The sequence below is a fragment of the Pelodiscus sinensis genome, chromosome 1 (genome assembly GCF_052426305.1).
Source record: "Pelodiscus sinensis isolate ZL-2025 chromosome 1, ASM5242630v1, whole genome shotgun sequence".
NCBI lineage: Eukaryota > Metazoa > Chordata > Testudines > Trionychidae > Pelodiscus > Pelodiscus sinensis.
Genome location: NC_143052.1, coordinates 233,322,658 through 233,337,146, shown reverse-complemented (window position 1 = coordinate 233,337,146; position 14,489 = coordinate 233,322,658). Strand labels below are relative to the sequence as shown.

Below are 14,489 nucleotides of genomic sequence, written 5' to 3'. Positions count from 1 at the left end.
CATCAGTGAGGATTTTACTTCTCACTTTTGTGCAGTCCCCAACTAATCTTTCTGTGGGCCAGCAGCCTCCAACCCAAAAGAAGTTCCCCACATCTGCTTTAAAGCTTCACTATTCACATTATCCAAGGTTTCCAACCCAGGCACATCACAAATCACAAAAGGAGTCTTCTAGAGCATGGATGTCCAATTCACGCTGTGGAGATGGCCAAAGTATGGCTGGGATAAATATACAGGCAAAAGATATATAGATAAAAGTGCATTTAACAATTCACAAAACTAAATCACATTTTTAAAAGAGCTCAATTGCACCTGCTCAAACTTTGGTGTTGAGTCTTGGATCGCATTTGTTTCTCAGAGAATGTCAATACAGAATTGCCCAATGAATGAAGGTAACTGCCCTTCTAAAGAGTCAACATAAAACAGCGATCTTAAGGTGGCGCTAACTCTACAGCACAGATCAATGGTGTTATATTTGGAAATTACTTCCATGAAGAGCTGACTAGATACATATGAGTTAACATATACCAGAAGGGTTATAATTAAATATCAGGCATGAAAATTACTACATTTTGGAAGCTTCAAAATTTGAACTACCAATGACTGAGAAAACACCACAGTCTTATTGAACAATAAAGGTACCCAGCTCTCTGCTGTGATTCTGTCACTATCATACACCTTAACAGTGCCACCTTAAAAATCTACAAAAACAAATTAGGTAATTATTAGAAGAACTGATTCTTTTATTAGAAAATGGAAGTTTAACTAAATATATTCTGATATTTGTGTATATATCCTCCCTTTTCCAGTAGAAAAACCTGTGCTGCTCTCTCCTCACTTCAAAACTGGAGACTATGTCTCCAGGACATCTGTCTCCCCTCCTCCTCGTACTTCCCAGTTCCCTACCGGTCTCCCTTTTTCTGGACTTCAATTCAGACAGATTTCTGTTCTGTCTCTTGTATGTGGATCTCCACTTCTTGCTTAATACAGAAATTGCTTCATCATATAAACCAGCACATATTATAAACAATAACACTGATATTTAAATGTTGCTTTTTGTACCCTTAAAGACACACTTACATTTTACCTATTCTACAATACTAGAAGGCACATCTCAGCAACTTCAACAAATGTAGCATTTCTGGTCAACTATCTTAAAAAGTAAAGTGAGCCAGAAAAAAAAAAGAGTGCTAGAGGAGTTTTAATACACCAAACGTAAAAATCCTTTTCTGGATTTCAACCCAACTTGCCAAAATTAATCTCTACCTTACACAGGGACTAGGCTCAGCCTGTCAAAAGTCCTAAGGGGGGGTTAATCTCTTATTGGAGCAGCCCGTGTGTAAGGGAGGTAACTATGGAAAACAATCGTACAACAGCCACCTGCCTTCGAACTTAAGCACGGGGAAGCACCCGCAGGGGAAGGTGTTTTACGAAGCAGCACCAGCTTCCCCCTGCCGCTGCCTCGGGGCAAGTCCCGATGTGAAGCCCATTTGCAAGTTCACCCCAATGGCAGCTACTTTCCGAAAACCTAGGGCTAAGCCCCAGCAGCCAGCCCTGACCCGTTCTTCCCGCACCCAGCCCCCCGGCCCGAAGTTTGGCCCCGGGCCCAGACCGGGCGCGTCAGGCCGGCAGTGACAGCCCGGGAAGGGCGGCCGGGAGACCAGCCCCGACCTGTGAGCTGGCAGCGCCGGGCGCCCTGCCCGCAGCGCGGCCGCGAGAAGAAGCGAGGGGACCCCCCTTCCCGCACAGGGGCCCGGCCGAAGGGGGGGGGAGCGGCCCGGACACAGAGGCTCGTTCAGGCCGGAGCGGGGCCGGAAAGCCGCTTCCCCGGCTCAGCTGCCGCCCGCGGCACGAGCGCGGCGGGTCCCCGCAGCCCCCGAGCAACCGCCAGTCCCGGGGCCGCTCCCCCGCCCGGGCCCGGCGCAGGCTGCCGGGCTCGGGTCCCCGCTCCGCGGCCAGGCCCCAAAGGTAGCGGCGGGAGGGGCACGGCGGCGCCTCTCACCTTCCTGCTCGGCCCGGGCCGTGTGCGCGATCAGCGCCACCAGCAGCCGCAGCGCTGCTCCGAGCCGGGGGGCGGCGGCGGGCGCCGGGAAGGCAGAGCCTGGGCCACGGGCCGCTGCCGCCCGCCTGGCCGTCATCGCGCTGCCGCCGCCGCGGGGTCTGCGTCTCGGCGGGGCCCTGCGAACCGGGCTCCGGGCTCTCTGCGTCTCGGGGCGCGTGCGAGTGTCAGTCACGGCCGGGGCGGGCGGGCGCCTGGCGCGCACACGCCCCCACCCACCCGAGCAGGGGGCGGGCCCGGTGCCGCCCCCGCCGCGCTGGGAAAGGGCCGCAGCAGGGGGAGGAGCCTCCATCTTAGGTGAGGGCAGGGGAGGCGCGACACGCTGCGGAGCGGCTCATGCCTCCCGGAAACAGTCGACTCCTCCCCGCTGCCGTGAAATGATTGGCGGTGACACTCCAGCCCTTTGCGACGCAGACCTGTGGGGGAGGCGGTGCGGTGAACCTGGGCCTTCGTGCCCGGATCCAAGATGGCGGCGGAGGCACACGCCATATAGACCTCGACGCTCTAGCCCTGCTGCTGGCCGTTCTCCATGGTGCATTGGGACATTCTATATTCCGGCCTCCTGAACTTCTTGCTAGAGCTTGAGGGGGAGGGGGGACGGACGAATGAATGAACGAACGGAGGGAGGCTCAGCGCAGAGACCCCTGCAGGCCTGGGAGGCCGCTTCCTACGGGGAAGGAGAGCCTCTCGATGTTGTGTCTTTCCCACCCCAGCCTATTGTCCCCCTCCTGGTTTAACTGCGGCTGCCTTGAGAGCCCCAAAGGCTACAAGCTCTGTCTGACTAGGGACAGTACTGAACGTGTGAGTCCCACCAGCCATGTGTGGACAGGGCGTAGGCTCACGGCATGGGAGCAAATTGTCCTTTCCCCCTGACTGCATGACGTGGTACTTCTTATGTATGTGAGCAATAAAATGAGAACAAGGAGGGAATTAACCTTCCCTTTGGGAAGGTAAGAACACAGTGTAGTGCAGTGGTTCCCAAACTTTTTGGCATCATGCCCCCTTTTTGATTTTTGAGTAACCCCCCCCCCCCCCCGAGCAAAATTTGTTGAGGAAAAAAAAAGGAACTGACCCCCAGGGCCAAAGGACAAAAATAGCAGCAAAACTTGGGGGGTGGGGAATTAACGGGGGGAAGGGGGCTGTCGTCCCGTGCCTCCCCTGGAATTTCTTCACACACACCCCGGGGGGCATGTCCTCCAGTTTGGGAACCCATGGTGTAGTGCATGAGAGACGAGATCTTGCATTCCTTTTTCAATAAGTGTGAGCAACACTCATGCCACTATAACAGGGGTGGCCAACCCATTAGAGACAAAGAGACAAAATAGCGGTGGACAGAATGCGAAGAGCCACAAAGGGGAAAGTTGTTGAGCAAAAAAAAAAAGCCACACCAGGGTGCTGGTACGTTGTCCCAGGGAGGAGGGCTCCAGGCTGGACAGTGTTGGGGTCAGCTAGAGGGTTGGGGTGCTGAGCAAGCTGCAGGCTTGTGGCTGTGAGGGTGCAGGAGTTTGAGCTGGGGTACATGAGGGGCTCAGGGCAAGGAAGCTGGGAGTATGATGGGCTCAGGACACAGATTTGTGTTATGGATGGTGCAGGAGTGTAGTGGCAGAAGACTGGAGATATGGGGGGTGCAGGAGATTGGGGATGAGAGAGACTCGGGACAGGGGATTCCAGTGTATGATAGGCTCAGGTTTGGGGTCTCGGGGGGGGGGGGGGGGTGTAGGAGTGTCAAGATGCTACAAACAGATGGGGGTGTGGCCCCAATTGGTGGCTTGTTGGCCATGCTTCATTTTTAAATAAAATATTATATCAAACACAACATGTTTCAGCATTGTCTTTATTTTTGAGAGGGGCGGGAAACCTGTTTTGAGTCGGGGTCACTGTCCCACAGAAAAGTCAGTCGGGGCCACACAAGTGAGATGCAAAAAACAACCCCTCCATAAAACCCCAAGCCTCACTAATGTGGCCCCAACCGTGCTGGTGCAGCAGGGGCAAGGTGCTTGGGCAGGGTGCTAGGGCAGGGGACAGGATGCTGCTGGGAGGATCTGGCCAGGGGGAAGGGACAGGGACAGCTTGACTGGTACCTGGGGATCTCGGGTCTCAGGAAGCACACGGGCTACTCTTCCCCTCCCCTCTCCTTCCTTCTCTTTTCATAAACAGCTGGCGCGCTTCCTGAAACACCGGGTCTGTTGCTCAGCCGGGGACTTCCTTCCCATGGCTGCCTGCCTGTGCAGGGTGTGTGTGTGCGTGTGTAGGAGTCTGGGGACTTCATGCCAGCTTCAGCTTCTCAGGAAGCACGTGCTCTTCCTTTGCTGTCCACGACAGCCGCATGCTTCCTGAGAATTTGGAGCTGGCATGCAGTACCAGGATTCCTACTCCCCCCCCACCCGCTCTAACTCAATCCCCATCCCCTCATCCCTCAGAGCCAGGCCCCCCTCCACCCCACTCTAATCCAATCCCCCTCCCCTCTCCTTCCCCAGAGCCAGACACCTCCTCTCCCCACTCTAACCCAATCCCCTCCCCCCCCCCCACCTTATGCCTGGGTCCTGGAGCTGCTGCCACTACACGCATCTTCCTACAATCGCTGGGTGTGTGCGCTGAGCAGCTGGCTTTGAGCATGTGCTGGCCAGGATGCCATGCACACACACCCCAACCTGATCCCCCTGCCCTCCCCTCCCCTTCTCCAGAGCCAGGCATCTCTCCCCCGCTCTAATCCAATTCCCTTCCCTCCCTCCTCCACCTTATGCCCAGGTCCCAAAGCCCTCACCGCTGCCGGAGCTGCTGCCTGCACTCAGTGCTGGCTGCTAGCACGTGCAGGCTGGGATTCTGACTGCGACCTGGCCTGCATGTGTAGGATATGATGATGCGGTGCGCTGGTGGCTGTGAACAGAATGGTACGGGCCGTGAGCACACTGAGAGTGGCCCGGCCATGACCTGAACAGTTCCGGGTTCCATCCTGGTTCCGTCAGGAGCTGCAAATTTTTTCTTTCTGAGGAGCATGCAGCTCATGCGAGCCGTGGGTTGGCCATTGCTGCACTAAAACATCACGTTTGAAATTTTGTGATGCAAATTTGAAATACAGTGGGATGCTAGGTGTAATGTCAATATAAGAATATTTATCCCTGGGGTACGTACAGCACATGCATAAACAATACAACAAGATTGGACAAGAAATTTGGTCTCCGTGCACATTTAGACAATTCTATGGTTTTAAATGCTAAGACTGCCAAGAAGGCAGCAGCGTTTGGTCATGACTTTCATGTTGGCCTTCTCTTCTAAGAACAGGTCTGAGACAATCAGTCTTGTCACATTAAGTGGGTCACAGAACAGCTTTTATTAACTGCTGACCTGGGCAAACGTAGAGTGAAAAATTCCATATGACCATATGTGTCCATAACCCTTCAGTTCCTCACCACTACAGCATTTTTAACTCTTCCCTTGTTAAGGTTGAAATTCTTAAAAACATATCATTTTTAGAAACTGAAAAAGATTCAGGAACTCAAAGGGGTCTAATCCCAGGTTAGCCCCTTTTGATTCTGGGGCATTTATTGTGTCTGCAGAGTCAATGTGAAGTGACAAGAATGTTTTGGGAGATTTTTATTTGGAATATTACCAGGTTAAATCATCACTGCACTTCACCTCATCCCTCACATCTATGTTGAAAGAGGCCTGATGACTTGGAGAGCATGGTGTTTGTAAGTTTCTTCTATGGATCTCAATTGCTCCTTGAGCTTTTGGTGTTCTTGGTACAGATGAGCAACTCTGTCTGTAGCTCAAAGTATTGGGGAGCTCATGGGTATGTCAGGCTCAAATTGAGAATGAACGTTGTTGTGCTAAGGTATAAATTGCATTGTTAAGGGTGAATTCCACAAAATGAAACAGATAAAACAATTGTCGTAGTGGTAATTCAAGAAACAATATGGGTAATGTTCTAAAACTCAGTTGACTTGTTCTGTTTGCCTATTGGGCTGTAGGCAGAAAAGCAGTAGGCAGAAAACATGAGGGACTTTATGCTGAGAAGCCATAGAAACTCTTGTGGAAAACGTGAGAGAAACGGGAGACCATCGTCCAGCATAATATCAGTTGGTAGCCCATGATAGGGGAAGATATTTTCCAGAAAGAGATGTGCTATTTCTGTTTTCTGAGGCAGTTGGGATGGTGCAATGTGAAACAAAATGTTAATTTTAGTTAGGAGATTGACCATGATTAGGATTACCATTTGCTCTTGAGATTGAGGCAGCTCCACAACAGAGTTTATAGAATCAGTTGATCAGGGCTTGGGGGGAAGTGGCAAAGGCTGGAGAAGGATGAGTGGTTTCAAGTGCCAGCTCTTTGTTTGGGAGCAAATGTCACAGAGACTTGCACACCTTTTGATGCATACACGAGCCAGAACACCCGAAATTCTGCAATATCAGGCCTTACACACTGGATTGGCCAAACTGATTTGAGACTGGTATGTTATGACAGTTTCAGGACCCGGAGGCTGTGTCTACACTAGCGCGTTCTTGTGCAAAAATGGCCGCTCTTGCACAAAAAACATGCCGCCTGTCTACAGTGGCCGCACGTTCTTGCGCAAGTAAACTGACGTTTTACTGTAGAAAATCAGGGATTCTTGCACAAGAACTCTAATGCTCCCTCTCAGGAAGAAGCCCTCTTGTGCAAGAGCTCTTCCAGAAGAGGCCAGTGTAGACAGGCAACATGAATTTCTTGCGCAAGAAGTCCCTATGGTTAAAATGGCCATCAGCGCTTTCTTGCGGAAGAGAGCATCTACACTGCCATGGATGCTCTTGCGCAAAAGCACATGCCAGTGTAGACACTCTCTTGTGGAAGAGTTTTTGCACAAGAAGCTGCCATTGTAGATGTAGCCGGAGTCTAAATTGGCCCACCAGAACTTAAATACAATCTTTGTTGTAGAGCAGGGCTACTCAACATGTGGCCTGTGGCCTGTTTGTTTGTGGCTCGCGGTGCGGTTTGGACAAGGCTACTCAACACATGGCCTGTTTGTTTGCGGCCCGTGGTGCAGTTGCGATTATGCCCAACATGCGGCCCATGGGTGGGATCCTTTGAACATGACCTTGTGCTGGGGCAGACAGACCCCACACTGAAGGGCAGAGAGTAGCCCAGGCCCAGCTGGCTGAGAAGGCCTTGCTCATCCAGCTCTGCTGGAAATTCTTCCAGCAGAGCCAGAGTATAGAAAAAGAGAGAGCCCTGCAGGGAGGGAGGCAGCTGTGGGAAGGAGTAGGTCAGCAGCTAATGCCAGAGCTGCAGCCTGCAGCCGACCCAGAGCAAAGCCAGCAGCCACCACCGCCTGGGAGGGAGGAGCGCCTGTAACCCCAGCGCCAGGCCCAGATAAGGACCAGGCTTGGAGGCAAGCAGACTACAGGGGAACCAGGGCGTGGTAGGAAGCAGCCCAGGGCAAAGGCCTGATAAAGCGGCTTGGTGTATAGCGGCCAGATTCCCTGCTGAGCAGGCAGGAGCAATAGTCTTTGCCTAAAGGGCCCTGGGCTGGGATCCAGTGGACTGGGGTGGCCCTAGACTAGCTGCCAGCAACTGGCGCCCTAGGCAAACCATGCAATCGGCGCCCCCACCTCCAAACCCCTCAATGATATTGCACTACCATTTGGCACCCCATTTAACTTGGCACCCTAGGTGACCGCCTAGTTTGCCTATATGGATGGGTCACCCCTGCCAGTGGAAAGGGAGGGCCTGGGTCCCCCTACCAACCTTTTCCCTTCCTTTGACAAATGACTCCCTGGCCAGGAGAGGCTTTTTTGGTGCGTAGGCCTCAAGAGCCATATATGCCCTGATAAAGGGGCATGAACGTTGTGCCTAGGCTTCAAGGGCCATTTATACCCTAGTAGAAGGTCATAGTGACCAGACAGAAGGGCCGATGTGTGGGGACATTATCTGGCGAGGCGGCCCCAGTGCTGAGGGGGAACTCACCCCTCGACAGACCTCCACTGGGAATATGCTCCACAACAGTGAGTCAATATCATGGTCTTCTGTTGATATGCGTTTTAGTAGTTAAATTCCTGGACTGTCATTGCTCATTAAAAGTGCTGTCGTGGGTGGAAATTGGGCAAATATTGCATTTCATTAATATCAGCAGAACTGACTTCAATGGGGCCTGTGTGTTGTACAGTCTTGTCTTAATCTTTATATTCATGCTTGTCAGTGTGAAAGAAGCTATTTGCATATATATCTGCATGTTTATGCAACCACACTTAAGTTGCGGCCCTTGGCATGTGCTATGAGTATCACTGTGGCTCCTGGGGCTTCTAAAGTTGAGTAGCCCTGTTGTAGAAGATGCTATCTTACAGCTTGAATTGGAACCAGACTACCAGCGGCATTTGTGTTATTCAGGATCTGAGTCGCAAAGAGGTCACAAGAGCTGAGAACAGATGCATTAGATTCTAGTCAATTGACCTGTAAAAAAGTTGTATGCATTAAGGACTGTGAAGAGATGTTCCATGCCAGTCTATTGGTACACCTTTTTGTGAGACAGAGTATCTGCCTTTTCATTTCTAGGCCGTGGGTGCTAGGTTGCAACAAAACCAAATCTGCCTTTGATTGAGGTGTGTGGTCATCCAGAGATACAATAGCTTCTTAAGGTTTGAGAGAACCTGGACTGGGAATTGACTCCCTCTAAGAGGTGATGTCATTCTTTAGTGTTGCCTTGGTTGCCCGTAACTCTGTGTTCCATATGTTATAATCGTCTCTGCCACAGTCAGTTTGCAGGCATAAAAGGCATATGGGTGAAGTTGACTATATGCTCCCAGCTCACTGGCTGAGAGAAAACTCCGCATACGGAAAAATTTGAGAAGTCAGCTTCCACATCGGGACATAGGGAAATGCACATCGGGAAAAATAACCCCAACTATACGTACAGTATGATGGGGGCTAATATGGCTACGACAAATCAGGAAAGAGATCTTGGAGTTATCGTGGACAGTTCTCTGAAAATTTCCACGCAGTGTGCAGCGGCGGTCAAAAAGGCAAATAGGATGCTAGGAATTATTAGGAAAGGGATAGAAAATAAGACCCAGAATATCTTACTGCTCCTGTATAAAACTATAGTATGCCCACATCTTGAATATTGTGTACAGATGTGGTCTCCTCACCTCAAAAAATATATTTTGGCCTTGGAAAGGGTTCAGAAAATGGCAACTAAAATAATTAGGGGTTTGGAACGGGTCCCATATGAGGAGAGGTTAAAGCGACTGGGACTTTTCAGTTTAGAAAAGAGGAGACTGAGGGGGGATATGATAGAGGTATATAAAATCATGAGTGGTGTGGAGAGGGCCGATAAAGAAAAGTTATTTATTAGTTCCCTAAATAGAAGAACTAGAGGACACCAAATGAAATTAATGGGGAGCAGGTTTAAAACTAATAAAAGAAAGTTCTTCTTCACACAGCGTGTAGTCAACCTGTGGAACTCCTTGCCAGAGGAGGCTGTGAAGTCTAGGACTATAATAGAGTTTAAAGAGAAGCTAGATAATTTCATAGAGGTTAGGTCCATAAAAGGCTATTAGCCAGGGGATAAAATGGTGTCCTTGGCCTCTGTTTGTCAGAGGCTGGAGAGGGATGGCAGGAGACAAATCACTTGATCATTGTCTTCAGTCCACCCTCTCTGGGGCACCTGGTGTTGGCCACTGTCGGTAGACAGGATACTGGGCTAGATGGACCTTTGGTCTGACCCAGTACGGCCGTTCTTATGTTCTTATGTTCACAATTAATGGTCCGATGGAGTCTGGGTGGTAAGGATTCATGCTCTGTTCAGCTGATCAAAAGTAGGCTGAACTTCTGAGGAACAGATGAATCATGCTCCTTTTTACAGGAGTACCATAATAGGGATGACCAGCCTACAAATCTTTTGATTAATCTATAGAACAAGTTAAAAATTACTTAGAAAGGTTAGATGTCTTCAAGTCACCTTGAGGGCAGGTGACTGGACTTAATGACCATTAGAGGTCCATTCCAATTCTAGTATTCTATGATTATTAAAATCCAGGAACCACTGTACTCCCTCATTTCTTTTTGAGCCCCTCCCCAGTTGGATATGGGTCCATAGTGAGTCCCTTAGTGGAGACAACATACCTTAGGAATTCAGCCATGTTCCCATCAAACTCATATTTTTTTCAACTTTATACAGAAGTAGCAGCAGAAGGTAATTGGCAGGTGACTGGTAAAAGTGGCAAGCAGTTGGCAGCCATGGGTGGAGCAGCCAAACAGTGAGGAATCATGGCAGGAAGAGTGGTCAGCCAGAGCAATTAAGGTGCCTTCTTCCCCGGGGTGGGAAGTGAACTCACATTGATGTACTTCTGAACCTTAGATTCTCACTGATCAAGGACAAACACTATGGCTACGTCTACACTGGCCCCTCTTCCGTAAGGGGCATGTAAATTTCAAGAGTCGTCGTAGGGAAATCCGCGGGGGATTTAAATATCCCCCGCGGCATTTAAATAAAAATGGCCGCCGCTTTTTTCCGGCTTTTAAAAAAGCTGGAAAAGAGCGTCTAGACTGGCCCCGATCCTCCGGAAAAAGCGCCCTTTTCCGGAGGGTCTTATTCTTACTTCAAAGGCGCTTTTTCCGGAGGATCGGGGCCAGTCTAGACGCTCTTTTCCGGCTTTTTTAAAAGCCGGAAAAAAGCGGCGGACATTTTTATTTAAATGCCGCGGGGGATATTTAAATCCCCCGCGGATTTCCCTACGACGACTGCTGAAATTTACATGCCCCTTCCGGAAAAGGGGCCAGTGTAGACGTAGCCAGAGTGTGTGCTTATGAGTGGGGAAGTATTGCTTCCAACTCTCAGAGGCACGCAGGATGGTGGGCAATTTTCCTAGGTTACTGGGTGGGGTCTTGAGCCAGTTCTGTGTTATATTGTTGGAAAGGAATCCCCTAGATATTGAACCCCCTCCATGTGGCAGAAGAGTGATGTGTATTATATTGCACAATCTCACCCTTAATTATTGCCCCCTTAATCAGTCTTCTGTTGCACATGGGTTCTCTTTTCTGATAAATAAACTATTTCTCTACTTTTTATGTCTTAAGTCCACTGTAAAATCCTCAAGACAAAGTTCTGTCATATTTATTCACAGCATAGTTTCTTTCTTCATAAGAAATCCCATCAAAATCAGTGGGAATTCTATTGAAAGTAGGGGACAAAATCTGACTCAGACTAAAGGAGGAAGCACCAACTGAACATTTTATGAAAAAAAATTAATGGCAATGAAACATGCAAGAAACATTGTAAGTTTAATAATTAAGAATGTACGGTTTGTGTATACCTGGAGTGTAGAGCATAAAAATATTGACAGTTTTCAGATGTGCTACACAAAATCTTTTGAGTAGGAGATTATTAAATAGCTAGAAAACAAACAGCCCTTAGGCCATATTCTCTGCTTCATCTTTGTTCAAAACTTCCACTGTTTTCAGTAAGAGTTCTGTGGAGGGGAAAATAGTAAAATAGGGCTCAAGGTCTTTAAATGATAAACTATTCTGATAAAATTTATTCCCTAATTAATCTGGATTATATGATTTAAAATGTTTGATTCTTTACAGTAGGTTCCTCAGTGGTGTGTGTGTGTGTGTGTGTGTGTGTGTATATATATGTACAGGCAGTCCCCGGGTTACGTACAAGATAGGGACTGTAGGTTTGTTCTTAAGTTGAATCTGTATGTAAGTCGGAACTGGCGTCCAGATTCAGCCACTGCTGAAACTGACCGCCAGTTCTGACTTACATACAGAATCAACTTAAGAACCCCAAGCGTCCCCAAGTCAGCTGCTGCTGAAACTGATCAGCAGCTGATTCCAGGAAGCCCGGGGCAGAGCAGCTGGGGTGCTGCTGGGTTGGTCCAGTAGCGCCCAGAGCAGCGCTGTGGGACCAATCGGCAGCGCCCCAGCTGCTCTGCCACAGGCGTCCAGAGAAAAGCCTAGTCTGCTGGGGGGGGGGGGCGTACTAGCTGCGCCCCCCCCAGCAGACCAGGAAGACGCGGGCGGCGGACTGAGACGCACCGCGGTCCCGCCGCCTGGATCCTCTGCGGCTTTGCTCCCAGTCTCCCTGGTCTGCTGGAGACCAGCAGACCAGGGAGACAGGGAGCAAAGCCTCTGAGGACGCTGGCAGTGGGACAGCCGCGGGGCGTCTGGGCTGTCCCGCTGCCGGCTTTCCCTGCGGCTTTGCAAAGCCTCGGGGAAGCCGGCAGCGGAGCAGCCCAGGCGGCCTGGGCTGCCTCGCTGCCCGAGCCCCTCCGCGACTTTGCAAAGCCTCAGGGAAGCCGGCAGCGGAGCAGCCCAGGCGCGCCTGGGTTGCCCCGCTGCCCGAGCCCCCCCCGCGGCTTTGCAAAGTCTGGGGAAGCCGGCAGCGGAGCAGCCCAGGCGCGCCTGGGCTGCCTCGCTGCCCGAGCCCCCCCGTGGCTCTGCAAAGCCTCGGGGAAGCCGGCAGCGATGCAGCCCAGGCGCGCCTGCGCTGCCTCGCTGCCCGAGCCCCCCCGCGGCTTTGCAAAGCCACGGGGGGGGGGGGGGGGGCCTCGGGCAGCAGCTTTGCTCCGCGTCTTCCTGGTCTGCAGACCAGGAAGACGCGGAGCAGCTTTTCTCACCCGGAGTACATGGGCGGCGGGACCACGAGGTCCCGCAGTCCGTGTACACCGGGGCAGCCCCGTTCGTAACTGCGGATCCGACATAAGTCGGATCCGCGTAAGTCGGGGACTGCCTGTATATATATATTCAAAGTTCAACCTTAGTTCTCAGTTACATTTAAACAGTAGCAGGATGTATTCATATATTTTGATGGCAGGAAAATACTTCTGTATTGAGAGTAAATTAGCCTAGATTCCCAGTGAACGACAGAATTACTGTCAAGATATTTATGAAAGATCAACTTGACTATAAATCATAGTGGGACAAAGAATATAGCTTTTCAAAGCATGTATATGTTCTACGGGAATAAAACTGCTGCTCAACAGAAATTACAGCAATAATTAGCCAATTAATTTCAAGAGGTGTCTTAATTAGATGATAGAGCCAGTTCCATAGAAAAATATCAGCCATACAGGTTTTGCAAAGGCTAGCCACACCTCAGTTTTGCTATGGCTGTCAGCTTTGTTAGCTTGAGTGGCAGAGAAAAAGTGTACTGAAGAACATAAATCACACATAAAGGTGTTACATTGGTTGTCAACCTTCAGGAGACAGGAGTAGATCTGAGTTACTTGCTCTTTGCTCCTATAAATATGTTGAAAATAACTAATTCACACTTCAGACTTTCATTTTCTTCTCTTGATAATTTTCTTGGAAGTAAGACAAAGTAAAAAAAAAAAAAAAACTTAATTAGATCATCCAGTCCATTTTCCTGTCAATAGATTTGCTCTCTATGGCACTTGTTTTAGCATTTTTTTCCATTCCTGTTTTAAATGTCCTAGCTAAATGGGTTTCATCCACTTCCTTTGGAAGATTCACAGCCTAATACACTTCCCTGTCAGGAAGTATTTCCTGATATTAATTCTAAAATTTCTTTTAATTTAATTACTCACACCCATGTGTACCTGTCTAAATACTTCCACTCCATCCTTAGTGTTTACATTATTTAAATATTTTAGACTGTTAACATGGCCCTATTTAGTCATTCTTTTAACATAATTGCATAATTCCATAAAGACATTCCTCCAGATAATTTTTCTTGTTCTTCTTTAAACTGTCTCCAGTTGTCCTTTTAAAGTAGTGCTCAGAAATCAATTCAGTATTCCAGTTGTAGCCAGATCAGAGCCCTTAGGGTATGTCTACACTACCCCCCTAGTTCGAAGTAGGGGGGTAATGTATGCATACCGAACTCGTTCCACGAGGCGTACAGATAGTTCGGATTAGAAGCCTAATCCGAACTATCTAGTCCGTGCCGCGTGTAGCCGCGCGGCACGGGGTTCGCACTAGCCGGCTTTTAAAAATGGCGGCGCCGGCTTTATGCTAATGAAGCCCGGGAAATTCAAATCCCGGGCTTCATTAGCAAGTTCGGTATGCATACATTACCCCCCTAGTTCGAACTAGGGGGGTAGTGTAGACATACCCTTAGAGGGTTTTGTCTTGACTAAGAAAAGTGATCAAGTTTACTTGAGGGTTAGCTCGCACATTAATCCTAACTTAAACTTGACCTGTTTCCTAGTGTAGCTGTAGGGCAGGGGAGTCCAAACTTTTTTCAAAAAGGGCCAGATTTGATGACGTGAACATGCGTGAGGGCCGACCATTTTGCCTGACATTCTTTGAACCATTAAAATTAAATGCAAATTAACTATTTTATGCAAAGTTTATTGCAAACAGCATACTTTTCATTTCGTCACATGGATGACAAATCTAAACAGGTGTTAAATCACTCTGCCTTTCATATCTGAAGGCCAGATGAAAAAAAAATCCAGGAAGCTGAAATATATGTCAGGAACATTGTAAAGTACAT

General features: G+C 49.3%; 1 protein-coding gene across 3 annotated transcripts in view; it reads right to left on the bottom strand.

The window, feature by feature from the left end:
- Positions 1–2,327, bottom strand: part of TMEM131 (transmembrane protein 131) — a 168,115-nt gene extending 165,788 nt beyond the window's left edge. Inside the window, exon 1 of one of the 3 annotated variants that reach the window (XM_075916531.2) lies at positions 2,000–2,327. In XM_075916531.2, the coding sequence (XP_075772646.1) occupies positions 2,000–2,135 (136 nt within the window). In that variant the 5' untranslated portion in view covers positions 2,136–2,327. The remainder of the gene's footprint in view (positions 1–1,999) is intronic. The other 2 variants (XM_075916529.2, XM_075916530.2) reach the window with 2 other exon arrangements.
- Positions 2,328–14,489: the final 12,162 nt, after the last annotated feature.